General features: G+C 41.7%; 1 protein-coding gene and 1 long non-coding RNA gene across 6 annotated transcripts in view; both read right to left on the bottom strand.

The window, feature by feature from the left end:
• The window catches only part of RIPOR2 (RHO family interacting cell polarization regulator 2), a 212564-nt gene extending 186245 nt beyond the window's left edge, over positions 1-26319 (bottom strand). Inside the window, exon 1 of one of the 5 annotated variants that reach the window (XM_033434790.2) lies at positions 25992-26319. In XM_033434790.2, coding sequence (XP_033290681.2) covers positions 25992-26067 — 76 coding nt within the window. In that variant the 5' untranslated portion in view covers positions 26068-26319. The remainder of the gene's footprint in view (positions 1-25991) is intronic. The other 4 variants (XM_033434794.2, XM_033434793.2, XM_033434795.2 and 1 more) reach the window with 4 other exon arrangements.
• Positions 283-25361, bottom strand: LOC125965692 (uncharacterized). Its single transcript, XR_007479924.1, has 2 exons — positions 19876-25361; positions 283-2006 (listed from the first exon to the last, which is right to left on the bottom strand). It is a non-coding gene; the product is annotated as an uncharacterized LOC125965692 (long non-coding RNA).
• Positions 26320-27335: the final 1016 nt, after the last annotated feature.

Raw genomic sequence — 27335 nt, 5'->3', positions numbered from 1 at the left:
TGACCAGCCAGTAAATCAAGCATCTACAGCTCCCTTGTCCACAGGGCAGGGCAGGGCGGGGAGGATGAATGAGGACACAGTGTGGTGGGGATGGTGGTGAACAATGTGGGAAGCAGCTGCCTCGCCTAAGTAGGGCAGCCACTTTCCACTGGTAATAGAAGCTGGAAAACTGGATTTTTTTTTTTTTTAATGTAAACTCTTCATTTTTTAAAATGCTGGGAACGAAACTTTAAAAAAATTTAAATTTAAATAACTTGTGCAGGCCAAACAAAGCATGGGCTGAGTTCCAACCACAGACCACAAGTGTGTGATCTAGGCTCTAAGTGGTCTCTGCCCTGGTTCTTTTGTACAATTAATATCAAATTTTCAAATTTGAATTTCAAATCAGAAAGTGAGTATTAAAATGGTACCTGGAGTTCATCTGATTTAACCTCCCACTCCATGTTAAAATCCCTTCTGTAGCAGATGGTCACCCTGAATTTAAGTAAGTTAATAATTCAAACCAGAAATATGCAGTTTCTTCACTGGCTTCTTATTTCAAACATTGCAGGGTAGGATTAGGTAAGGAGATGGAGGTAGAGGTGGGTTGAGGGGAGCAAGCCTAACATATAGGGCTGGAAAGAGCTTCACTGTTAATTTTTTAAATGATTCTCTCTTATTGCTAATCCTAATACAGGCATACCTTGTTTTATTGAACTTTGCAGATATTGCATTTTTTTACAAATCGAAGGTTTGTAGCAACCCTGCAGCAAGCAAGTCTATTGTTGACATTTTTCCAACAGGGTTTGCTCAGTTCGTGTCTCTGTCACATTTTGGTAATTCTTGCAATATTTCAAACTTTTTCATTATTATATTTGTATGCTGATGTGTGATCAGTGATCTTTGATATTACTATTACAAGAGGATTACGACTTGATAAAGGCTCAGATGATGATTAGCATTTTTTAGCAATAAAGTATTTTTAAAGTAAGGTATGCACATTGTTTTTTTAGACAAAATGTTACCGCACACTTAATAGGCTACTGTCTAGTGGAAACATAACTTTTATATGCACCAGGAAAAAAAAAAAGTTGTGTGACTCTTTACTGAGATATATGCTTTATTGCAGTGGTGTGGAACCGAAACCACAATATCTCTGATGTATGCCTATATTTTTTTAAACTCTAATTCATTAAAATGTATCAGCACATTTGGGGCTTAGGTTTTCCAGAATTCCCAGAAGGAAAGAGAACGATGGACCTGGAGTGGCCCTCAGAACTATTGTTTCCCTACTCCCTTATTTTACAGTTGAGGGAACTAAGGTTCATTAGGTTTAAACTGCTCCTTTAAAGACATGTCAGACATTTGTGACTAAATCCTAGTGTAGTTAATATTTCTTTCAATGGATCAAGTTGTAACTGGTAACTAGGATCCAAATGAAACTATGATCACCTTGAAATTTCCTGTAAACTTTTATACCTGACTATCTCAATAGCACTCACCTTTTCAGATATATGAAGGTTTCTTTTTTTTAAATCTGGTATTTATTTGACTTTCTGAGCTACTTTAATGGAATAAAGAAGTAACTAACAGAAGTTATCTGTAAGTAGAGTTGACTAGAGATTACTCACGATTCTGAAGACCGGGTTGGTATAAAGCACAGATAATACCCACATCTCATTTAACTAGATCCCATCTTCCTAATAAAACCCTTTTGAAAGCTGCTGAGAAGTGCTGGATTAATTTGTGTTTCACTTCCTTTATCTGTCCTCTGAAGGAGATTTGGCAGATAGCAGGGAAGGCAAAGAGAAAAAATGAAGGACTTGAAGAACTCCAAAGTGTAGTCCATCCATCCCTAAATAATTGACAATTGTGTGTAACTTGGCACAAAATGCTCTGAGTTGAATTCTTTTGGTCACCAAGGACAAGGAAAAACAAGGCCTAGCAAGTGTGTGGAGAGGGGCCTGTGGGATCATGCACTTGGCTTGCGTTGGTTTTGGGGTTTTTTTTCTCTTTTGGTACAGCACCTACACACAAATTTGACAAAACAAAATAGGAATAAGAACACAGGCAGTCACAATGACCTCTTATTAAATGCAGAGATAGTTATGAGTCACATTAAAAGTCAACAAAGGCCTCAGTTCCGGTAATCATCAAGATTTTTTGCTGCATTTATACTTGGTCCTTCTCTTTAATTATATAGAGTTGCCCCCAAAGTACTGAAATGATAGACTGGAACACGATCACTTCAGCAGGGGATCAGAGCTTTTGAAGTTCATCATTCGTGTTAGCCAAACGCTAAATTCAGCCTGTCTCTCCTCTAAATGCAGTTAGGAACCTTCTAAACCTTTTGTGTGAATCCAGGAGGGAAAATAGTCTGGCAAATTCTGACAGCATCTCTTCCAGAGCACATTTATACTCCGTTAAGAAGCCCAGGCCAACTGCTGCTGGGTTGTCATGGCAACAGACATACACACCATTTACACATCAGCTTCTGAAATGAGCACAAAATAACAAAACCTTCCTGATAAGATGGGATGGGAAGTGAAAGGCTGCCTCATCCATGTAGCCTGATGAAATGTGTTCTGTCTTTTATACGGCTCTAGCAGGCATGCTGCCCTTTTAGATTCTGTTATATTTACCAGCCAGTGGAAAATTCGTAGGATCTTCCCTACTCTGTGTTAACTTCAGGACAATTCAATTGGTCACTTTTACCAGATTCTCATTTCCTTTTCAAACTCTGCTTACTAATTGATGTCAAACATTATTATAGTAGTTGGGGGGGTGGGAAAGGAAGTGCCTCTCTTGCTTATTCCTCCCAAAATAAATTTCCCTAGTTTCCTGTGGAGGTTTTGTAGGGCACACTTATATACTGGAAATGGAGCTGGAGGAGGACGTGGTCTTTCACAGGCCTACAGAAAGCGAGGTTAATCATGGTTTGAAAGGCTTCTCTTGAAAACGCAGGTTAAAAATAAATAATAAATAGCTATTCACTCCAGTACTTCCCGAGGCACATGGCATCAACAATGGAAAGGAACTGTCTGAAATAAAACCACAATGATGAAAAATTTAGACTAAGTGGAAGCTGGATCCTTTTAGGTAGATCTTCGTGATTTAAAATAGAGAATAAGGATGGAATGCATCCCCTCCATTAGCCTTGAAGGGAAACCACAGGGGCTCTATTCATGAGAAGTAAAATTAGCTGTATGTTCAATTTTCATGACATTTTCTATTGCAATAAGCATTCCACAGCATGACTTAATTGCCGCTGAAACACCTAAGAGGAAAGAGAAGAAAGGCAAATAAAGTGTTTGATTGCTGAATGACAAAATAGTCATGGATCCAGGAACATGTAGTAACTAGAGATGGAGTGAGCTTCACAAGCAATGCATGACTGAAACTTCCATTTCTAATGGTAATAAAGTCCTTTCAGCTGATTCATCACTCTTTTTCTTCCTATAATCATGAACACTCATCAAATAAGCTCTGACCTTAAAATGTCAAACTGTCTCCTTTCAGTTGTGCTTTTCTATCTTGTAATTTAAAAAATATTTACTGATTTCAATTTTAATTCTGGGTCTTTAAAAAACAATTCCAGAAAGAACCTAGGGATAAAGATCTCCTCATTGTATATATCTTCTTGGGGTGTCACCCTGTAGGTATTACACTTTGACATGGTAGACTGATAGGTTCTATGGGGAAAAAGAGCTAAAGAATTTGCCTGCCTCTCCCAGAGATTTCAAACTGGCATCTGGTCAGCTGGAAGACATTTTTTGGGGTAATACAGGCTGGCACCATGTTAAAAAAAAATGAAATAAACACCTTCTAGTCAGAGCAAAAGCTCTGTAGTTTGCCACAGTCCTCTCTACTCTCTAATGTCTGACACCTAGACTGCCCACTTATTTATGGTACCTGCTCAAAGGCTTTGAGTTCACAGTCATGCACACACTTGCCGACGCTCTTCAGCTTTTCTTCTCTCTGGTGTGCGTTCAAAGTAAGTCCTTTCTTTAAGACATAACTCAGGTGCCCCCTCTTCCAGTCCACTGATTTCACCTGGCCATGCCCCTCACCCCTAACCAGAGCCCTTGGTTTTAGCTCTTACTTGTTCTTTAATCTGGTCATGACATTGAATAGTAACCAAACAGTAAACTCCTGGAGGGCCGGGGTTGTGATTTGCCATTCTTGTGTTTTAATTCAGGATAGTGGTGATTGCAGTGTAGCAGACCAGTAAACCCCTGTCAGTTTAGTGATAGATGGGAATGCAGAAACCAACAGAGACAGGAAGTGTGGACACTGGCAAAGCCCCATGTGTTTGCATTGGTTTCTGCATAAATTTACTGTAAAGTATTTAGATGGCTTCATGATAGGAATAGTTCTTTGGGGAGTTAAAATTGATATTTTGGTTACTAGTAGTATACTTAACACACACATTTCTGCTTAAAACCTGTAAGTAATAAGGGTTGTCAACAAGTAGGATGAGCTACACATATAAGTAATTTCATAATGTCAAGGGAAGACATGGATTAAATTTAAGTATTTGGTGACTGTATCAGGGTCCTATGGCTGCTATAACAAATTACCACAAATTTAGTGGCTTAAACAACAGAAATTTATTCTGGAAGTCAGAGATCCTAAAATTGAGGTGTCAGTGGGACTGCTTTTCTTTTGGAAGCCCTAAGAGGAAACCTTTTCCTTGCCTTTTCTAGTCTCTAGAGGCCACTCGCATTCCTTGGCTTGTGGACCCAACCTCCATCATCAAAGCCAGCCAAGCAGTATCTTCAATCTTTCCCTTAGACTCTGATTCTCCAGCTCCCTTTTATAAGGACCCTTATGAATACATTGGACCCCTAGATAATACAGGATAATCTCTGTATTTTAAGGTTAGTGATTAGCAACATCAATTCTATCTGCAACTTTAATTCCCCTTTGCCATGTAACTAGTTGCAGGGATTGGAGAAGACTTCTTTAAGGGGCCATTATTCTGACTACCACAGTAACAAAAATGTAATAATCCAACACCCAAGAAAATGACTGGTTTATTGGAGTAAGTGAGGAAGCTATCATATAATTCTATTTTAAAACAGTTTAATTCTATTTACTGATATTCTAAACTTGTTTATAGAATTAAGGATTCTTTTGTGAGAAGCTGCCATGGTGGAGCAGCATCTGGTTTTGAAACTAAAAATCAATTATTTTTCAAGAAATATGATTCAGTGACTTAGAAGTGTGTTGCTGGAGAAACCACTGATTAGAAAGAAACTAAAACTTCAAAAAACAAGGTGTGTCCCCCAGCCAATCCACACAAACATACATATTTGTATCTTGTTGTGATGATTCCTGAACCATTTGTGTGGAAAATCTGAAGAAACTGGGACCACTGCTAACCTCTTGCCCAGTCCTCCTGGTCAAGTACAATTTCTTGCTGTAATTCACATGAAACACACGTTCTACTATACTTGGATGGACCAAACCTATTTAATCTCCAATCTAGGGTAGACAGAAGTGGGGACAGAGGGGTGTCAGGGCTTAAAAAGTGGGGGTGGGAGACGGAGAAAAGGAAGATGAATATGTATATGTCATTCAAGAATTTTTATATGGCTGCAAGAAACTTATGTCAAAGTGGCCACAAAATAGGAGGCAAATGAATGTACAACTATGTTTACTACTAGAAACCAAAATGTTTGAATTTATGGTGAGGGAGGAATGGAGAGAGGATGGAAAAGTATGTCTGGTCATTCCCTTCTCTTTCCCTTCATTCCTGACCCCATTACTGGAGGATATTTACTTAATAGTTGATTTCACTCTACTGGGTACTTCCTTTCCCTTCTGTCATTTTGTAAAACATGCCAACTCTCTCCCTCTCCTCTCTTTTTGCCCTGAAAAAATACAATGAATGCATAAAGACTTGTTGGTACTGAAAAAAAATCAAGGTGCAGACACAAGTGTGTGGTGGTGTTTACTTATTGCTTTTTCTCTGCAGACCACTATGTGGTAGACGACAATTATAACTGATTTAGCCAGAAGAGCTATTACTTGGAGAAGTGGAAAGAATATCCCATATTGGTAAGAAAGATAGTAACGATGGGTAGAGGACAGAATTATAAAACATAAACTCACGGGTGCACTTCATACCCTTCCTGATTCTATCGTTTCTTTCTGTGGACATATGCTGAGTCTACCAGGAACCAAACATTGCCAAGCACAAAATTACGAAGAGAAATAAAATCATATTTGTCCCCAAGAAGCTCACATTCTAATAGGGAAGAAAGAAATGTAATTTCATTACAGTAAAGTAGGAAATAAAGTTGTCAAATATACATAAATCCTGAGAAAACTCCAAAGGTGAGAGAAAGCTAAATGTTCTCCTTAAGAAAAAAAAGTTTAGTTGAACAACCCTTAAATGACAGTTGTGTTTAGTGACAAGGACCCATAACAGAGATTTAGGTTTGCCAGTAGGTTAAAAATTGATCATTATACAAAATTACTTAATGAGGAGCTATGCTTTTCTAGAAAAATTATGAGTGGATAATGTGTTAGGTCCTTGCTTCTTTCTATTAATTTCTGAAGAAATGTTTTATGTTGGGTTGAGAAAAACTATAAAGTGGCACCACCTGGTGGTCACTACCCTAAATGTTTGAATTAGGCTTGTTATTTCAAATACAGTCAGAAATCTTGACTAGCTCAGAAGCCTTCATATTAATGCTTTACGTTAAAATAGCAAACTGATACGTGTTCCCAGAAAATCATAAACAGAGAAAACATTTAGAATTCTGGCTGAAGCAAACTCAATAATATACAGAATAATCTACCACCAAAAAAGAGAGTTTGTAATATAGTACTCATTGGACTATATTGGATTTCCACTGTGTTATAAGAATTTCTTATTCTGTTACTTTTTCTCCAGTTTTTTTTTAAAGCAGGGATTCTTCTGCACAGAATTTCCCTTCATCACCCCCAGCACTGATTTCATCCCCAGCATTTTAGCCAACAAATGCTATTTATTGGTTGAAAATTTGTCCTGTAGAATTTTCCACATTCTAGTTTGGGCTGATTACTTCCTCATGATGTGGCTTAATTTGTTCCTCTATTCCTTGTTGCCTATAAACTAGTAGTTTATAAGATTTAGATGAGATCTTGATTAGATTCCAGTTCAGTTTTTTTTTTTGGTAAGACTACTCGTAGGTGATGCTGTATGTTTCCTATTTCCATCAAAGCCCCAGGCACTAATGACCAGCTATGACGTTAAGATCAGTTGGTGGGTTCATGTGATGTCAGCTGGATCCCTACATTATGAAGTTCCCCCAAAACTTCTCATTGATAGTTTAGACATCCACTGATGATCACTGTCTCTATCCATTATTTCACGAGAATTGCAAAATGGTAATTTTATAAATTCGGTTATTCCTTCTACATTTATTAGCTGTGATTCCCTCATGATCTATTTACTTAGTTTGAAGTACAGTTCATACAGGGAAGAAAGGAAAAATGTGTAATTTATTTATTTAAAACATATTTTTAGGATAATAAATTAGTGTCCTAGAAAATTCCAAAGGTGGTCAATGCTTGTGTGTGTTTCATTATGAATTCAAGATTGTTATATATTTAATGTATTTCAACCAACAGCAGGCATTATTACTCTTGATGTCCAAATTGTACCACTTTTGACCAATGTGTATATTTTTAACACAAATACTCTAATAGGTAGCAAAGCTAAATTGTAAAGTTGTTACACTCTCGGGATAAATTGTTACCACTTTCAAGGAGGGCAATTTGGCAGTATGTGTCAGGAGACTTAAAAATATTTATAACCTTTGATTTATACCCTAGTATCATACTTAAAGAAATCTTTTCTATGAAGATGATCAGAGGTGTAGATAATAATTGTAGAAAGATGTTAATTCTAGTGAACAATTAGAAAGTGATGTCAATAGGTTTTGATACATTTGTATGATGAAATATTATAGCTACTATGTGAAAAATCTAGTTTTTGAGGAATTATTATCATGGGGACATTTTTATGGTATTATATTAATTGAAAGAAGATTACCAAAATCTTATTTACATAATATTACCCCAATTATTTTATACAAATATGTATGTAAACAGAAGTCTAGGAAGACATACTTCAAAGTGTTAATAATAGTTCTATCTAGATGGTGGATTACAGAATTTTTTATGTCTCCTTTGTACTTTATTTTACAAATGATCTCCAATAATATGTATCACAGTAGATCTTATCTAAAAGCAGCTAGTATTGAAATTTGCTTGTGGGTAATGTTGATTTGTTATTCTTTGAATAATAAACCAAAGTAAATGTCCTTTTTGTTAGTGGTAATTGTGCAAGAAAGAAAGCACATTTTTTTCCCTTAACCAAAAGATCATTCTGACTTAGTTAAAGAATGAATATAGAACTGAGCTGACTTCGAAATGCAACATACGGGAGATATGTTATATTTTCCCTCCTAGGATCTGATCATTGCAATTAATTACGCTCCCCAAAAGTCAGTTTCCCCTGTGCTATCCAATGAGTCAATCTGATATTTCAGCTTGATTCTTAATGTGAATGAGACACATCAACATAGATTAAGATGGGTGTGTCTGTCATTTGTAACAGGTTTCCACAGGACACCTCCTCCCACCAATTCCCTTCTTGATACTGACAATTTCTAATATTTGGCATCCTAATGTCTAGTTGTCTGACAACCTCTGGTCCAAACCACTTATTAAGCCCTTAATTTCTGCTTTCCCTTCTTATTACCAAAAATTACTTATTAAAGTATTCAATGTCGATTGGATAACCCTGATGAGCTAAAAGAAAATAAAATTCACAAATCATTCTGTCAAAACACTTTTAGCACATTGCATAAATCCTATTTCCTGGACCTATATGACTAGCCTGTTAGCTCTTTGGGGATAAGACTCATATCTAGTTTACCCTTTGTTTCCTTTGTACCTAGAATAGTGCTCATTTCCTGGGTGTCTACTGATGATGGGAGGGAGGTGAAGAGGAGGAAGAAGAGAGGGAAAAGGAAAGCATTCCTGGACAGGTGACTACATGGGAAAAACCTTGGATGGAGGGATGAGCTCTGGGCGTTAGAGAGGCTATGGGGAGACAGCCCGGCCTGGTAAGAGGGATCAGGTGGGGGAGTTATGGGCGAAAGGTTGTGGCACATACGGCAAGACTATGAAGGGTCCCAGCATTTGGCTGGGGAGTCTGTCTACAGCATGAATTGGTAAGGGACCAGACTGAAATCTATCCTATTATACAAAATAGCCACCCTACATTCCTTAATTCTTTGAATCAAATAATTGGTTTATAATGAATTTTGGTGGCAAGGGGACCTACATATTAGACTTTTAAAAATGCTCTGTAACTATATAGAAATAAACCCATAAATTTAATGGGATTAGATACTTTTTAAGGTATAATTTACATGGAGTAAAATTCATCCTTTTTAGTGTACAGTCCTATGAGTTTTAACAAATGCATATGATAGTGTAACCCCCATCACAATCAAGATTTAGAAGAGTTCCATCATACAGAAAAAGTTCCCTCAGATCTCTTTGTAGTCAACCTCTCCGTCCAGCCCTTGGCAACCAATGATTTGTTTTCTGTCCTTATAGTTTTGCCTTTCCCAGAATGTCATGTAAGTTGAATCATACAGTGTGTAGCCTTTGGAGCCTGGCTTCTTTCACTTAGCGTAACGCATTTGAGAACAATCCATGTGGTTGCATGTAACCATTCTTTTCTTTTTTTTTTTTTTAATTGCTGAGTAGTATCTCCGTGTATAGATGTACCACAGTTTGTTTAGTCATCCACAATTGAAGGGCAATATATTTCTTTAACTAATATTGTACCTTCAATCGGCCCAAACAAGATTTCTAAGTTTTGGAGAACTGTTTACTAATTGTCAAAGATAGTTGGAGACAGGAAAAAGAGAAAATCCAAGTACAGTATAAATTAATTTTGGAAATGTGAATGTCACTGTCCAGTAGACCCATTTTCAGAGCAGTCAGAGAGAGTGAATGACTGAAGGTCTCCAGTTCTGTGTCCTGGAGTGGCCTGACCCTACACTGACAACCTACTACAGTGTCTCTCTAGGACATGGAAAGCTATTTTCTATGTTTCTAGCTACACATTTGAAAAACGAAGTTGCCATCATTTTTGGGTTCACAGCATTCTTGGAGGCCAAGTTTGTGGCTCTGGGTTAAATATCGTTAGGTGAGTAATGAGACGTAATCATGCCCAGTTAACCTCCAAATATTCACACTAAATGGAGGGAAGAAGAGCCAAGAAAGAAAGAGAAGATGGGCGGGGAGAGGGGAGCGGACAGGGAGGACAGAGGTGTGCATGCGGGTGTCTGTCTCTCCATTGAATGGGCACTCGAGGCCCTCTCTGCCTCATGCCCACTCCCACCACAGGTCCTGGTGTTCACGTGGGTGGTGCGAGTTCTATGAATTTTACCTAAGATATAGTCAAAGGGGAAAAAGGGTAATTTAAAAGCCTCTATTTATTTAGCGCTATGGTTCTTATAGACAAAGACATTTTAAAAAGTGCCAGTGCTGTTTAAATTTTCTGCTACTTGGAGATTGTACCTTGGATTTATATAGAAACTATCTACTGAACAATAGTGCTCTGGGAGGCCAGAGCTAGGGGGACACTGGGTATCATGACAATGAGACCTTTCAGGGTTAGAAATGGAAAAGCAATGGGGCCTTTAAAAAAAATGACAGAAACGGATAAGGAAGCTCATTCTATTCCCCTCACCCCCACCCCAGCAACAGTTGTGTCATAAAAGGAGGGAAAAGTAAAAGATCTTCTGAATTTAAACTGGACTTCTGAGGACAAAAAAAAAATGGTTTTCTTTTACTCTTTGCAGAATACAATTGATTGAAATAAAAATTAGATGCTGGAATTGAAAAGACCATACATTTGTCTAAAGAAAATGCACACAGGGTTTAAAAAGATATACTTCCTATGATGTGATGACTATGAATATTCCAACATGGCTTTGGAAACACTGATTTTGGAATTCAAGGAGCAATCATTCCCTTCACATAGTCCCTCCATGAGTCATTTTGGTTCAGGAAGAGTAAGAAGTTGATCTACCTAGAGGTCAAGAATCAGAGCTGTAGGAGACTGAAATACGGGCTTGAATGGAAGGACTGTAATGCATTGATGAGATTCTTTCTGACTCTAAGTGATATTTTATTTGTCCTTTAACTCATGGTATTTTGAAGCCAAATTCTAAGTGTATTCATGAGCAAAAGAAACTGAAGAAATTGCATGGGATTAAAAGTTACAGAGACTAGGTTTTTCTGAGGTGAGCCATTTTTGAAAGGATTGTGTTCAGAAAGACAGTTTTATAAAATGAATGCTAATTACAGGTAAAACTAAAGGTGAACAAAATGCTACATAAGAGGTTTTTTATTCCCAGTGCTGTATAATTAATCAGGGCTATTGTGTGCGGAAAAGAGGGAAGTTGCTCCCATTGGTTGCATTTGGCTGTTAGTACATTTTTCTTAGATATTTATATAGGTATGCATTTCACCACATGTAGAAAGGAGAGTTGAGTTTCATTATTTCAGGTCTCACTAGTTCAGTTTATGACAATTCACATAAAGACAGGCTAAAGTCTACCTTTGCTTAGCAGATAAAAATAAAGGACTGAAGGGCAGATAAAAATAAAGGACTGAAGGGTAGACTGAAGAGATTAATCTTCTAAAGCACTTTGGAAGGTCAGTATGTAAACAATGGCGACACTAATTATAAATCCTTCTTGTTTCTCCTGAAAAACAAGAAGCCTTAGAATTTCTGGAGGCTTGACTTTTGTTACTCTATTTTGAATTGTTATAATTTTTTTCTTTTTCTGTCCATTTTTAAAAGGGAAAAAAATTAATGTATACTTTTAAAGAAATCATTTGTATGAATTTAGAATATGAATTCCCCTGCTACTTCTTTGACTTGGTGACCCTTCACAGTACAATGGAGATTACAGTGGTCTTAAATGCAAGACCCTGACAATTTTAAAGAGAATAAACAGAGAAAAATCCTGAGATTTGGAGCATGAATTCCCTCTGAACGGAAGCTGGCAGGAGCTAAGAGGCTGAAGGCCTGGAGGAAATAAAGCACACACCTGTTCTCCAGTGGGGGCAGAGAGCAAGAAGAGGCAGGTCTGTCTGTCCTGGCTCTGTACACCCATTCCATGGCTGCTGAGATGTGGGCCTGGAGCTGGCCCCAGGGCGCCCCACAAGTCCTGACACAGCAAGGCCAAAAGGAACCACTCAGGCAAACGGCACTTTTTGGATCTGCCAGTCTCCTGTAAGCAAGTGTTCAAATATTAAAAGAAGAGTATGCCCATGAAGGACTTCCTGATAAATTATATTTTTAAGATAGAAAATATTAAATTTTAAAGGCATACTCTAATCTGCTAGACTAAGAAGAGAGATATTTGAATGGTTCTTCAGGCTGACAAAATATTTTCACGTGTGTTATCTTACTTAATGCTCAGGACTATTGTGAGGGGTGGATTCCACCCTCCCGGTGCAGCCCAAGAGCCTAGAAACGCGGAAGCACACAGTGTAACGGAGCTGGTCAGTGGCCCAGCCTGCGGCGGGTCCGGAAGAGGAGGAGCGCAACGGTGACGTGCGAACTCAGCCCCAAGGTCAGAAAGGAAAGTCTACAAGCGTGACCTCTGCGGGAGGGTCAGTGTCCAGACTTCAAATATAGATGTGCAGTGTGGGGTTTCTGTTTCTCCGTGCTCGGCGCAGAACGGAGGGCATACATCGTCCCAGCTCCGCCAGTAAATGGGTCACCAGGCTCCCGATGGCCACGTTACAAATGGCAAACTAGGAGCGGAGCCCCTTCTGAGTACGGAAGGAGGCATCTTCCTGTGAGCGTGGGCGCGGCCTTGAACCGAGTTTGTGCTGCGGAGGAAAGGGGCCCCTGGGTGTGGGTCACCACATCCTGGTGCGACTTCAGGTCTTGCCCTGCTCTGTTCTGCGCTTCAACTCGGCTCGGAGGCAGTGCCACGTGGGGAGGCACAATGGTCAGAAGCCACCACCAGGATGGGAAACTCACTTAACAGGTGGGAACAGGCAAGTTCCCTGGGGCAAGGGATCACTAAATGGGGCTGGGACCCTGGAGGCAGCGACGCCTCAGGTCGTGGAGGGGAAGGCGGGGCGGGGCGCGGTGGGAGGTGGGGTTGTGTGTGTCTACTTTCAGTTGCTTTTGGAGAAGACAGGGGGCGCTGTCTGGCCAAGACAGGCACTAGCTCTGAGCCCAAGGGTCCTGGGTGTTCAGGTTTCTTTCTGAGTGGGCCTCGTGGTGGGCCTGTCTGGCACAGAAAAGAATCCAGGGACTCAGGGTAGATATTCCATACAGATTTTAACATTTGGTGAGCATTTGCCTTCTGGATATTTCTCAAACACTTGTGCGTTTAGCACAGCATTGGAAGATACTGTTCCCAGCAGACACCAAATATCTCTTTGACTGCTGTCGGACATTGCTAGCCCTGGAATCCACCTTTAGGAGACTCCCAGAGCTGTGTGCATTTCAACTGGGCCCACATTTTGATATTTGGGGAAGCATGGTAAGATGGATTTTCTGAATAGACAGTGCAGGAAGCTGGAAAAACTGCTAGACTGGGTGTCAGCTGATTTGGGATTGAGTCCTGGAGGTAAAAGTTCTTGCCGTGAAAATTGCTTTGGACTTGTACAGAAATGACTTTGAATCCTGGCTCTGTTCTGCTACTTAGTAATCCTTTAACTTCTCTGAGCCTCAAAGTCCTCACCTGCTAAATGGATACAGTGACCAACCTTGTAGGGTTTTGGATGAGGATTAAGTGAAAGAAAGACTCATATAGGGCTTCCCTGGTGGCGCAGTGGTTAAGAATCTGCCTGCCAATGCAGGGGATATGGGTTCGAGCCCTGGCCTGGGAATATCCCACATGCCACGAAGCACCTAAGCCCGCGAGCCACAACTACTGAGCCTGCGCTCTAGAACCCACGAGCCACAACTACTGAGCCCACGTGCCACAACTACTAAAGCCCATGTGCCTAGAGCCCGTGCTCCGCAACAAGAGAAGCCACTGCAATGAGAAGCCCGTGCACCGCAACGAAGAGTAGACCCCACTCGCCGCAACTAGAGAAAGCCCACGTGCAACAACAAAGACCCAACACAGACAAAAATAAAATAAATTATTCCCTAAAAAAAAAAAAAAAAATGACTCACATAGTGCCTGGCACAAGTTCTGTCCCCGATAAGTGAGGAGTGACGGGGAGCAGTGAGTTTGGTTTGATGTGCAAAGAGGAAAAATGAGAATTGGGTTGTGTCTAGGACGGAGGGGGACATCATTTCCTAGTACAGCTGGAGGCAGCAGAATCCTGGAAGCAGTTACCCCTGAAGAGGTGATGTAAGAAGGGATGCACAAGAAACCAAGTGCAAACTTGTGGCCTGGGCAAAAAGAATGTGTATTGACTGTATGGAGAGGGTGAGTGGTCTGACTGATGTCTCCCAGATGCTCAGAGGCAAGATCCAGAAACAAATCCCATGCCCTTGGCGGGGACACTCACATCCCACGCCCCCCATCACCTTCTCAGATGATGCTGAAATGGAGTCCGCATTAGGAGTGAGCGTGAAGAAAAAAATATGTAGTCTCTCCCTGAAGATTATGTTTCTCATCTTAAAAACCACACAGCTTCATTTCAGCTGTGGAGGAAACAGAAGGAAGTCGATTCCTTGTCCTTTGGGAGAATGATAACGGTGTGTGGGCTGCTCAGCTCAAAGCTGTACTAGAAGCATAAAGCTAAACTACATGATTTCCTAAAGAAATCAAGATGTTCTTTCACTCTTTTCTCTCTGTGTGCTGGATGTTATTATTTTAGATGCAAAACACAGAATTTTAACTTGAGTTAGGGAAAGCAAATGGAGAGAGTAATAACAGGCAGCCAGAAAGCTCTTGAACCAGGGTTCCTGGATCCTCTGTGACTGTGTCATAGCTTGTCAGGGCCAGCACAGCCTCCACTAGAGAACTGCTCTTCCCTCTCTCCCATCCTGGTTCTCCTGCTTCCCCTGGCCTCTGCTCTTCTATATCAGTCTGGGTTTAGGTCTCACACTGGGAGAAACAATCCCTGACTTGTGTACAGGTTCTGCAATCACATACAACGTCAAAGAAAAAATGTAGGGTTGCTACCTTCTGAACCATAATCCTTTAGTGCTGATTGAATAAAGTATCCCTGAGTAGTTCCCACTAATATTCCCAGGGCACTAATATTCCCAGGGCACAGATGAGGCGCATTGGGACCCCAGAGAGGTTCCTTGTCCTTTATTTGCCTAGAGATTCCCAAGACAGGCACAGAGCCACGAGGACCATGGAGACCTCAGGGGCTGTCCACTCTGGTGATCGCTGTTTGCCCATGCTTTTTGGTGATGAGAGATCTTACCACCTGCACATGATTATACCTTATAAAAATACATCCAGTAATGGATACTACTCTGCAATGAAGATGACAAAGGTGCATGCAACAACATGGATGAACCTCAAGTGTATTATGCTAAATGAAAGAAGCCATACTCAGAAGGCTACAGGTTATAGATTCCATTTGTAAGACATTCTGAAAAAGGCAAAACTATAAGGACAGAAAGCAGACCATCAGTTGACGAAGGCATGGGTTGAATACAAAGGAGCATGAGGGGATGTTTGAGGTGGTGGAACTCTTCATATCATGATTGTTGTGGGAGTTACACAACCATAGGTGGTTGCCAAGAGTCACAGGACTGTACACTAAAAAGTAAAAGTGGTCTTATAAAAAATGTACTCTATGTAAATTAAACCTCAAAAAACTTGACTATTTTTAAAGAACCAGTAACAAAGATTAAATGACATACATATTGAAGTGTTTAGAGTGAAGTGTATGGATGTCTGTAACTAAATTTGAAAGCATTAAAAATAAGATTTATTGATGGATTGATAGAGGGGTGGATATATGGGTAGATATAAGATAAAGCAAGTATAATAAAATATTAGTGGTAGAATCTAGGTAGTAGTTATATGGATGTTCGCTCTATAATTCTTTTAACTTTTCTGTATGTAAAAACTGTTCCTTATGAAATCTTGGAAAACATTAAAAAATACATCTAACACATCCCTTCATCATCTGTACCATTTAGAGGGTGCTTGCAGGCCCACAAAATTGCTTTCATCGTTTCTGATAGCTCAAAAGAGCATCCTTTCTCTCCCTTTGAAACCATCCTGACAGAAGTAAAGCTTCCTCTTGGTCCACAGGGGGGGAAATCTCTTGAGATTATTTGCAGGCTCATTTACATGAATTTGCTATCCTCCCATTAACACAATATTAGCAAGTAAGTCCTTTATGGGTTTTTGTTACTGCTTGAAAATTGAAGGATTGGATTAATTTGACTCTATTCGTACACAAAACCTCAGGGAACAAAGCTCTGGGGAGCAGCAATTCAAAGAGTTATTAGCAAATATCCTAGACTCTGTTTTTCTTGATCTTGCCGAACTCTTTTTGGGTGCAGGCTCAGGTTTAAGATGCCTCTTCACATCCCATTCTATGATGGAGCTAAATGCCAAGCTACCCACCCCTAAGCACAAGGACATCCTGGTGCCTTGGGAACCAGGCACCAATGGCACCAACCTGCAACGGGATAGGGAATGGTCTTGTTCCCAAATCACCCTTCATTTTGGTGGGGGATGAAAAGATTTCCCCTTCAAGGACTGTGTGTGGGATAGTTTTCTGAAAGTACACACACAAACCCTCTCCTGATTACCCTGACTTTTTAAACACTCCTCCTTACCATCTGAGTACAGAGAGTCAGAGACACCCAGGCTATGTGAATAATTAAGCCAACAGTTCAGTCCCCATCCAATACAATCCACTTTTATAATTATAATAATTTTTTCAGGAATAAGTGAATCAGATTAGATACATTTAAACTGCCCAAGCTCTGCAGGCCTCCATTTGAACTTGGCTGTATGGATCCAGTCTAAAGATACTTGCGGCCATTGACTGTCAGAAAGGTATTCAAGTTATGCTGTTAAGTGAAACAAGCAAGTTGCAGAACAGAGCCTATGAAAGCACTATATTGAGTGTGTTTTAGAACAAGAAATGGGCACTGTGCTGTACAGTGAGGGGCTGGGAATTCCACATGACTTTCCCTCTCTCTCTTACGTGTTTCTGAATTGTTTGAGTTTTATACAACAAAGACATAATAGCTTTGTATCAGATCAAAACAAACTAAAGACATTTATTTTTTAGTGCTGCTGCCCAAGCTCACAGTCATCACATTCTTTTTTTTTTTTTTTGCGGTACGCGGGCCTCTCACTGTTGTGGCCTCTCCCGTTGCGGAGCACAGGCTCCGGACGCGCAGGCTCAGCGGCCATGGCTCACGGGCCCAGCCGCTCCGCGGCATGTGGGATCCTCCTGGACCGGGGCACGAACCCGTGTCCCCTGCATCGGCAGGCGGACTCCCAACCACTGCGCCACCAGGGAAGCCCCAGTCATCACACTCTTGACAACTGGGGTGTGTCTGTGTGTGTGTTTGTGTATGTGTACACAAACACACACACATATTCCTGTGCAGTTAAACAGTTTCTTGGATCTTGATATAGAAAAACTGGTACTTCCATAGTGGCTTGCTTTTAGGCTAACATATTTCCAGATGGTTCCTATCCCCTAAAACCCTCCTTCCCCCCAACGTAATACACTGGCTTAATGCTACTGAGAAAATTTGCTATTTTGGGAATTTTCTGCTTCCAACCAGAGTCCAAGTTGTTATTCCAGTGGTTAACTTTCGGGCTCTTTAGATCTGTCCACCAACAACCAATCTGAGGATTAAAGGCTTTAAGACCCTCCACCAAGCTCTGAGTCCTCTAATCCCACTGCTGTTTTCATTCTTTTTAATTTCAGTTAGTTGTGTTCGAATTTGTTTCTTCTTCCTCTCCTTCCCCTTTCTCTCCACACCCTCTCTTTTGTCCGTCCTTGGCTGGAGATGGCTAAAATATCTGTCCAGATCAATGTACATACAAAGAGAGCACTTTCTCAACCAACAGAACCCCCTTGAATTATTCAAAGTATCTCCCTTTCTCGGGTTTCCCATGCTTTTAATCCTTGACAGTATAAGCTGGAATGGGGCATTTGGAAGTAGCACTCTGGGACTCAATCACTCAGGCAGGAAGGCTGAGGGTAAGGCTTCTATGGAAAGCAATTAATCTTCTGGTTGATGAGAAAACAGGTAATGTCGTGTTGGAAGCTATATAACTAACTCTTACACCAGTATGAATACTAGGCTCCCTAAACAAAATACAGTCAAATTCTCAGTAATTGACAGAGCAGCTGGTAAACAGGATGCAGAACCGTGGAGAAACTCAGGCCCTGGGGGGCCAGCCTGCCCGCTGTCTGGGCTGAGGCTGTTCATGGGCGACTTCAGCAGGTGGCTAGACTGGAACCTAGGAAAATATGTGACCCGTGGTTTACAGAAATGTTCTAAAAGCCTTCTTTATTTGGTTTTTTACACTTGGGGTGATCCCCTTGCTTACCTCCTCCCAAATCTTTAAGCTTATGGCTTTAAAGGAAACAGGAGCCAGGCGAGGAATTCATGGGGTGTGAGACAGAACAGAGCCACTATGGAAAAACAGTATGGAGGTTCCGTAAAAAACTTAAAATAGAGCTACCATATGACCCAGCAATCCCACTCCTGGACACATATCTGGAGAAAACTCTAATTTGAAAAGATACATGCAGCCCGATATTCATAACAGCAGAATCTACAATAGCCAAGACATGGAAGCAACCTAAATGTCCATTGACAGATGAATGGATAAAGAAGATGCGGTACATATATACAATGGAATATTACTCAGACTTAAAAAAGAATGAAATCATGGCATCTGCAGCAACATGGATGGACCCAGAGATTATCATACTAAGTGAAGTAAGCCAAACAGAGAAAGACAGATATCATGTGAAATGACTTATATGTGGAATCTAAAAAAGTGATACAAATGAACTTATTTGCAAAACAGAAACAGACACACAGAGAAAACAAACTTGTGGTTACCAAAGGGGAAAGCAGGGGGCAGAGGGGGATAAATTAGGAGTTTGAGATTAGCAGATACAAACTACTATATATAAAATAAACAACAAGGTCCTACTGTATAGCACAGGGAACTATATTCACTATCTTATAATAAACTATAATGGAAAAGAATATGAAAAAGAATATACATATATAACTGAATCACTTTACTGTACACCAGAAATTAACACAACTTTGTAAATCAACTATACTTCAATTTAAAACAAAAACAGAGGAGACCAGCCTGAGTCAGCAAGAGCAGCGCTAGGAATCTGACATTTGGGAGTCATTCTAATTAAGTCAGATCAATGGCAAGATACTGAGGCAGCAAGTCAGGAAAGGCAGCAACACGGCTCCTGCTGTGGTCTAGGACGTTTGGGTGTCTGTATCCAGGCTGAAAAGGTCAATCTGCAGCCATATGGCTTCCCTAAGCTGGTGCAAAATCCCGGAGGGGAGGAGCCCTGAGGAGAAACGTGAGAGTCGTTCCAGCCCCACAGCACGTCTGCCGACCCTCCCCAGATAACAGGTGAGCTGGGCGGAAAGCCGATAGTCAGCAGGCTGCTCTGTAAGCTGATGCTGGGTCTCTGGCGAGCAGGGGCCATCTGCAGAGTGGGCGGCCCCGCGCGGATGGAAGAGGCTGGGAAAGGCACTGTGCACACTCCTCCAGCCATCAGCCCCCGGCTACCTGGGGCCTGCCCAGCGCCAGCCCTTGTCTTCCGTTTCATCTGGAGACACAGAGGTATTTAGAAAAGACTCCAAGGCCACACCCGGTGAGGAATAACCGGCTGGGTTCTTACCTCCTTGTGTAGGAGAACCGTCAGTCTGGGAGAGCCCCCTTTCAAAATCGCACCCGCTCTCCCAACCACTGTCCAGGGATGGGTGTGCGGAACTCAGACTGCTGCTTACGGCTCCTCTTCTTGCCCCATCCCAATGGAGAATACCACCACACTGAGTGAGGAGAACGGCCGAACAAGACAACCACGTCACATCAACGCTGGGAAGGAAGTGACAAGTGGTGTCTTTGAGACAGCAGCATTCGCAAATCTCAAACGCGTATCAGCTTTGTCACTGCTGTCTTCTCAGGGACAGAGAGAACTCATTCCCATTGCTTCAGTTGGGTCCACAGAGGGTGTCATCCTGAGCCTTCTCCAACAAAGCTCTCCCCAGGCGTGGAGTTCCACCTTTCAAGGCAGCAAAGCAATAAGTTCCACTTGGGCTATGTCACCTGGATGCATTTACTTGTACTGCAAACAGCCTGGGGATCCACCACTGGGGAAAACACTCACCCCAGCTTCTCAGAAGAACAGGAGTTAACCGCACCCCCAGGGGCCAGTGGTTTTCCCCTGGCAGGGCTGGGTTGCCTCCTACCTGGTGTGTTGCAAGCTGGCCAGGTATGGGGGTGAAGTGGGGTGATGTTAGGATCTGAGTAAGAGGGGGCTGCCTTCTCCAGCATGGCATTTTCCCCAACCCAAAAGCGTGGTGGTGGCAATGGTAGCCCCTTTATCCTGTCCCAAAGGTCACCATTACCGTTACCAGTCTCTCGGATCCCAATAGCTACTGCTGCCACTTGCCAGGCACTTGATACATTTTATGTCTTCTAATCCCCCTAATAACACTGCGAGGTTGGTGTCGTTGTAACAACCATTTTGGGCTTAAGGAAGTAGACATTCAGGGAAGTAGAATGACTTGCCCACAGGCCAAGAGCTAAGATGTAGAAGTAGGATGTGAAGTCATATATCCCTGTTATCAAAGTTTATACATTTTCCAGGCTTTCTTCCCTTTCATCACCCCTAAACTTTAGCAGATTCAAGGGAAGAAAGGGTCACAGGGCACCCTCTTATCTGTGCCTACCCCTTACTGCCAGACCCTGCCCTGACACTGCTGTCATCATTCAGAAAGCCAAGTGCCCACTGTGCTCTCTCTAGACCCCTTCTTACCTGGGGAGGTCTCAGTAAGCAGCTTGATACAGTTTTCAGGGTGTCAGATAAGCCTCTCCTCAAGATATCTGCCCGCCATCACATATTTGGGTCTTTCTCTGCTGGTATCTTTTATTTTATTATTTAAACAATTTATTTAATTGATGGCCTCTTTTAAAATTTGAATATCCCTAAGAAGGGTAACACATTACAGCTCTCGTACCTTGGTTCCATTATTTTCCACCCCACACTATTATAGACTGTAAATAATGTAAATATCTCATTACAGACCCTGGCAGTGAAAAGAAGTGAGAGGGACTAGGGGAAATTGGACTTCGGGAGTCATTGCTTTAACATGATTATAAAATATGAATATAATTTTGATGGAATTCAAACCTTTTTGAGTACACTAGGTGCCAGGCATTTTGTAAGGGTTTACAGGCATTAGGAGAGCACATTAAGAATTGTATTCTGCCTGGGAGATTTGAATATAAACTATGTATTAAACAGTATTAGGGGATCACTGTTAATTTTATTAGGCAGTTATGTAGAAAAAGGCCCTTATTTTTTAAGGATGCTCTTACTAAAATATTTAGAGGTGAAATGTCATAATGCCTGCAATTTATTTTAAACTATTTCAGTAGGAAAATAGAAGAAGCAAATATGGCAAAATGTTAACAACTGTTAAATTAGATGGGTATATGAGATTCATTATATTATTTTCTCTACTTTCCTGTATGTTTAAAAATTTTTCACAATAAAAAGTAAAAAAGAAAAACAAAGCCAGTAGCTCAGAATCAAGGTTCTATTACAAGGATGACATCTGGGTTTGGAGTAAGCAGAATTCTAAGATGGCCCCATGATTCCTGCCCCTTGGTACACATGCTCTGTGTCATTCCCTTATGTAGGTGTGGGCAAAACTCGTGAATATGGTGAGATTTTACTTCCATTATTAGGTTTTGGTATATGGCAAATGTTAAAAATTTGCAGGGCTTCCCTGGTGGCACAGTGGTTAAGAATCTCCCTGCCAATGCAGGGGACATGGGTTCGAGCCCTGGTCCAGGAAGATCCCACATGCCGTGGAGCAACTAAGCCCATGCGCCACAGCTACTGAGCCTGCGCTCTAGAACCTACGAGCCACATCTACTGAGCCTACGTGCTACAACTATTGAAGCCCACATGCCTAGAGCCTGTGCTCCACAAGAGAAGCCCCCGCAATGAGAAGCCCACGCACCGCAATGAAGAGTAGCCCCCACTCACCACAACTAGAGAAAGCCCATGCACAGCAGCAAAGACCCAATGCAGCCAAAAATAAATAAATAAATAGATAAATAAATAAATAAATAAATGATTTGCAGATGTAATTAAGGCCCCTGATCAGCTGATTTTGAACTAATCAAAAAGGAAATTATCTTGGGTGGGCCTGACCTAATCAGGCAAGTCCTTTAAAGGAGAGATTACAAGCAGCAACAGACACTCTCTAGTTGGCCTTGAGGAAGCAGACTACCATGCTGTAGGAAGGGCCATGTGGCAGGGAACAATGGGTAGCCTTTAGTTACTCAGGGCCTCAGTCCTACAACCACAGGGAATTGAATTCTGCCAACAACCACTGCACTTGGAAGGAGACAATGAGCCTCAGGAGACTGTGGTCTTGGCTAACACCTTGACTGCAACACTGGGAGACTGAGAAGAAAACCCAACTACTTCATACCCAGTGTCCTGACCCATGGAAACTATGAGATAATTAATGTACGTTGTTTTAAGACAATAAGCTTGTGACAATTTGTTATGAATCAATAGAAAAAAACAAATCCAGGTTTCAACCGTTGTGGCAATTATAATTGATTACAAATAGCAGCACTATATTGGAAAGGATTCTAAGATTGGGCATGGCCTCCTTGGGAAAGAAAGATATGGAGAAAGCTGTGGTTGATTAGCAATGTCTGCACGGGCATGGAAAGGGTGAGTGGTGGCATGTATACCCTCTATTGCCATTCAAGGTCACTTTGTGTATTTGAGGAAAAAAGGATTATTAACTTATTTTTCTCAATGACAGAATAACCCCAAGAGGCAACAACGCTTGGGTCTCCAAGTCAGAGGTGATGCTGACCTGTGAGAAAGGCCTCAGAGAAAGAGGACGGGAAAAGTTATCCAAGACAAATCTTAGCAATTGCAAAACAATGTCTAGGACTAGCCTTGCAGGCCGGTGTTTGCAGTGAGAGGCTTCTCCATTGTTCCTTCCCTCTTCAGTGTCTTTACGCTTTCTCCCTTTCCACAGCCTCTAACTCTCTGCCTTCAAACATGCTCAGTGGTTCCATGAGTTGGAAAAATCAACCCCAAACAAAGTCACTTGATCCTGCTGCTATTTCTAACTCACCCTGACCCTGATACAGCAGAGCTCTTGACCATCCTGGAGGAATGTCAGAATCCCTCCTTCCTCAGACACATAGGCCAGAGAGGTCAGGACTAGCCTGCTGAACATCAAGCTTGGATTGAACATTTATTAACACATCCTTGTTTCATATTAAAACCATGCAGACACCGTATCACAGTACCCAGATTTTAGTCTCATAATTTAAGTGAAATCAGTACAATGAAGCAGGCCTTTCTCCCAAGTTCTTGTTTTTAGAGGGAAGGCCAACCCCACCCCGCCAACAGTACGCAATAATGCAGATCACACTCCATCCTTTCTCAGTGACAGTAGAGATGTTGCCCTAAGTCTGTGGGACCACAACTGTTTCCATACCAACACAAAATGAGGTGTCACAAAAACTGGAATTTGAAGTCAAGGTAGGTGCAGCTGAAAGAAGCAGATGAATAAGGTGGAGACTCTGAAAAAACTACTAAGAGCTTCTTCAATTATATTAAGGAATGATGTTGCTGGGTGCAGTTCCTTGTATTGGGGTGCCATTTGGAATGCAACCAGCCCAGCTTGCCCTCCTAAGCTAGCAGACAGTGTTTATTTATGTTCCTAAACCACTCATTCATCATAATTTAACTGTCTTCCCCAGGGGCTTTTAACACATAAGAAAGGCTTGCCAACATATAACTAGACTTAAATAAACTATGTGATGGGCTTTTAATGAGAACAGCACCCAGCACTTAAACCAGGGCTTGGTGCCCCACAGCTGTCACATTTCACATCAGAGCACACTATGGGCTATATTTACAATTTAAAGAATTAACTTCCAATGTTTAAGCTTAAGAGCTTTCACTTAGAAAATAGCATTTTTTTGCTTTTCTTGAAAAAAAAAAAAAAGGGAAATTGGGAAATCTGGCCACCGGTCAGACCCCCATTCCTCATGCAAATAATCTGATGGCACTGAATGGTGGGTGCCCTCCTGTACAAGTGCTTTCCCATGTACCACAGTCTCCACCATGCCCTATTGCCTCCTCAGACTGAGGCCAAGTGGCGGTTGTAATTTATCATTGTGGTTTCACTATTGTTTTTCCCATGACAGAGATAAGAAGAAAGTGGGCTATTCCTTACCACCCTGAAAACAGCCCTTTTGCTCACTGAACTTAGCGGCATAGCCCCTCTAACCATTTGAATTTGCTGACATCTGAGTTAAATACACCTTTCCAGTAACAGACACACACCAATTTGTTACTTATTGAAGGATAGTGGTCTTGACACATACATCTTAGAATGCTTTCTCTTTCTCCGATTACGTCAACACTAAAATATCCCTTTTGATCACCTCACACTGGTCAGAATGGCCATCATCAAAAAGTCTACAAATAATAAATGCTGGAGAGAGTGTGGAGAAAAGGGAACCTTCCTACAATGTTGGTGGGAATGTAAATTGGTGCAGCCACTATGAAAAACAGTAGAGGTTCATTAAAAAACTAAAAATAGAAGTACCATAAGATCCAGCAATCCTACTTCTGAGCATACGTCCAGAAAGGTGAAAACGCTAATTTGAAAAGATACGTGTACCCCAATGTTCACAGCAGCACTGTTTACAAGACATGGAAGCAACCTAAGTGTCCATCGACACATGAATGGATAAAGAAGATGTGGTATATATATATATACAATGAAATATTACTCGGCCATAAAAAATAATGAAATATTGCCGTTTGCAGCAACATGGATGGACCCAGAGATTACCATACTAAGTGAAGTAAATCGGGTAGAGAAAAATATTATATGATATCACTTATATGTGGAATCTAAAAAAATAATACAAATCAACTTATTTACAAAACAGAAACAGACAAGATATAGAAAACAAATTTATGGTCACTAAAGGGAAGAGAGGAAGGAGTAGGGATTAATAGATATACACCACTATATATAAAATAAACAACAAGTGTTTCCTGTATAGCACATGGAATTATGTTCAATATCTTGTAATAACCTATAATGGAAAAGAATCTGAAGCTGTACATCTGAAACTAAAACAATATTGTAAATCAACTATAGTTTAATAAATCATAAATAAATTAATTTAATTAAAGCTCACTTTTGGTTAGAGTTCCTGTCAACTCAAGGGGAATCTTAGTATGAATTTGATAATTTAAGAAACCATATGATTGGGTCCTTAAAGGAAATGTGACTCGCTGATCCTTGAGTTTCACGCATTCTAACTACACCACTGATACCTGTTTGATTCAGACACTGCATTTTTCCCCCACCGTAATAAACAAAAGTTCCGATCCACACAGCCCCTTGACTGGTATAAGTATTTGTATTTTCCATCAAGTGGAGAAGTAAAGAAAAGAGGCCCTCTCTTGCTTGCTACTTGAAACAAAGTGAGTTTAGTTACCTCCAATTAGGATAGAGCTGTAGGAAGGAAATAGGGAGAGAGGAGTGGATGAAAATTAAGACCATTGAAGAGGGTGCACAGGACATGAAGGAGGAGATGGTGGGGGGAAGCTTGGAGCGGATTTGCAGCAGGGGCATAAATGAGTGTACTGGGAAAGGTGTGGAGAAGGAAGGCGGGGGCGGTGGGGGGGGTTGGGGGGAGCGGGCAACACCCCGGGACACTCACGGTTGAGCTGCCGCCTCCGGATCCTGTCCCTCCATGGCCTGTTTCTGATCCAGTGCAATCGTGAAGGTAACACCATGGTCCCAAAGTGAGGGTCTAACACCTTCTCATGGCTGGAGAGCAAAAGTGCTCGTAGCGATACAGGAAGTCAAGGCCAGACGTATAAAAAAAATTTTTTTTAAAAGCTCTCTTCTCCTTTTTTATATCCAAGGCTTCCGTTGACTTCTTTTATCTTGAAACTTGCCTTTTCTTTCCTTCCCTTAACTCCCGACTGGCCCGAAGGCAGCTGCTGTGCTGGGCTGCCCAGCCCAGGCCTCCTGTGCCATGTTTTATGCATGAAGATGATGGGCCAGTAATTTATTCCAGCCGAGCCGATCACCGGGCTCCTGTGTCTGCCCCACGTCAGAGGCTGGGGGAGGGCAGGTGTAATCTGTCTGCAGGAAGAATGGCTGAAATGAGGATCCCTCTCTGCAGGCAGGATTGAAGATCAGAGCTTGGCTGCCAGGAACATGGGGCAGGGCTGCTGGAGCCCAAATCAGGGCAACAGTCGTCACATTTTAGGGCACATGATTTATCTGCTGCTGGGTCTCTAGTGCCGAGGCTAGCGCCTGGCACAGGGTAGGTGAACAATAAATATTTGTTGACTAAATGAATGGTTCAGTGGTAACCAACATTAGACTTTACTGTGCCTGCACGAGTCCTTTACACCGGTTGACCTGCTATATTCACTGTCTTCAAAATGCTCATCTGAACTTTCTCACCCATCCCATTGCCCCCACTTTTCTCTCCACCTAAGATCACACTCCCTCCTCACCCACCCATTCATGCTTCAAAATCCCACTTTCCCGTGAGGCTTCCCTGCGCCCACACGGATGGGGCCGGCACCCACGCACCCGTGCCTCTCGCGCGCCTCATGCCCGGATGGCCCTGACTTGTTAGGGCTTTTGTTTGTTCGCTGGTTTGTCTTAATGTGCACGTCCAAATAGCGAGCCAGCTTCTTGGTGGCAGGAACTGTGTCTTCCTCTCCTGAGCCTACAGTGGTTTGCATGGGAAACTGGTGACACCGAGGAGTGGCTGGGGCAGCTTGAATCTGGTCCCCAAAGCTCCACCAGCCCCTCCTCAAGCCACCCCAAATAAATACACAGTCTAACGAAATACATTGTATTGGCTATAAAAACACAGCCTCAATTCATAAGCCCTGGGCGCTGTGCCTGGCGGGGGAACTGCTGTTTATGATTGATCGCTTACTTTGTTCCAAGCTCTTCAATGTGCGACGTCAGATTGCTCCAGACAGCAGTTATTGATCAAAGCCTCAGGAATAGTCTTGCCAAGAGGTCCGAGCTGGAA

Source organism: Orcinus orca, chromosome 10 (genome assembly GCF_937001465.1).
Source record: "Orcinus orca chromosome 10, mOrcOrc1.1, whole genome shotgun sequence".
Lineage (NCBI taxonomy): Eukaryota > Metazoa > Chordata > Mammalia > Artiodactyla > Delphinidae > Orcinus > Orcinus orca.
This window is presented reverse-complemented; position numbering and strand designations above follow the sequence as displayed.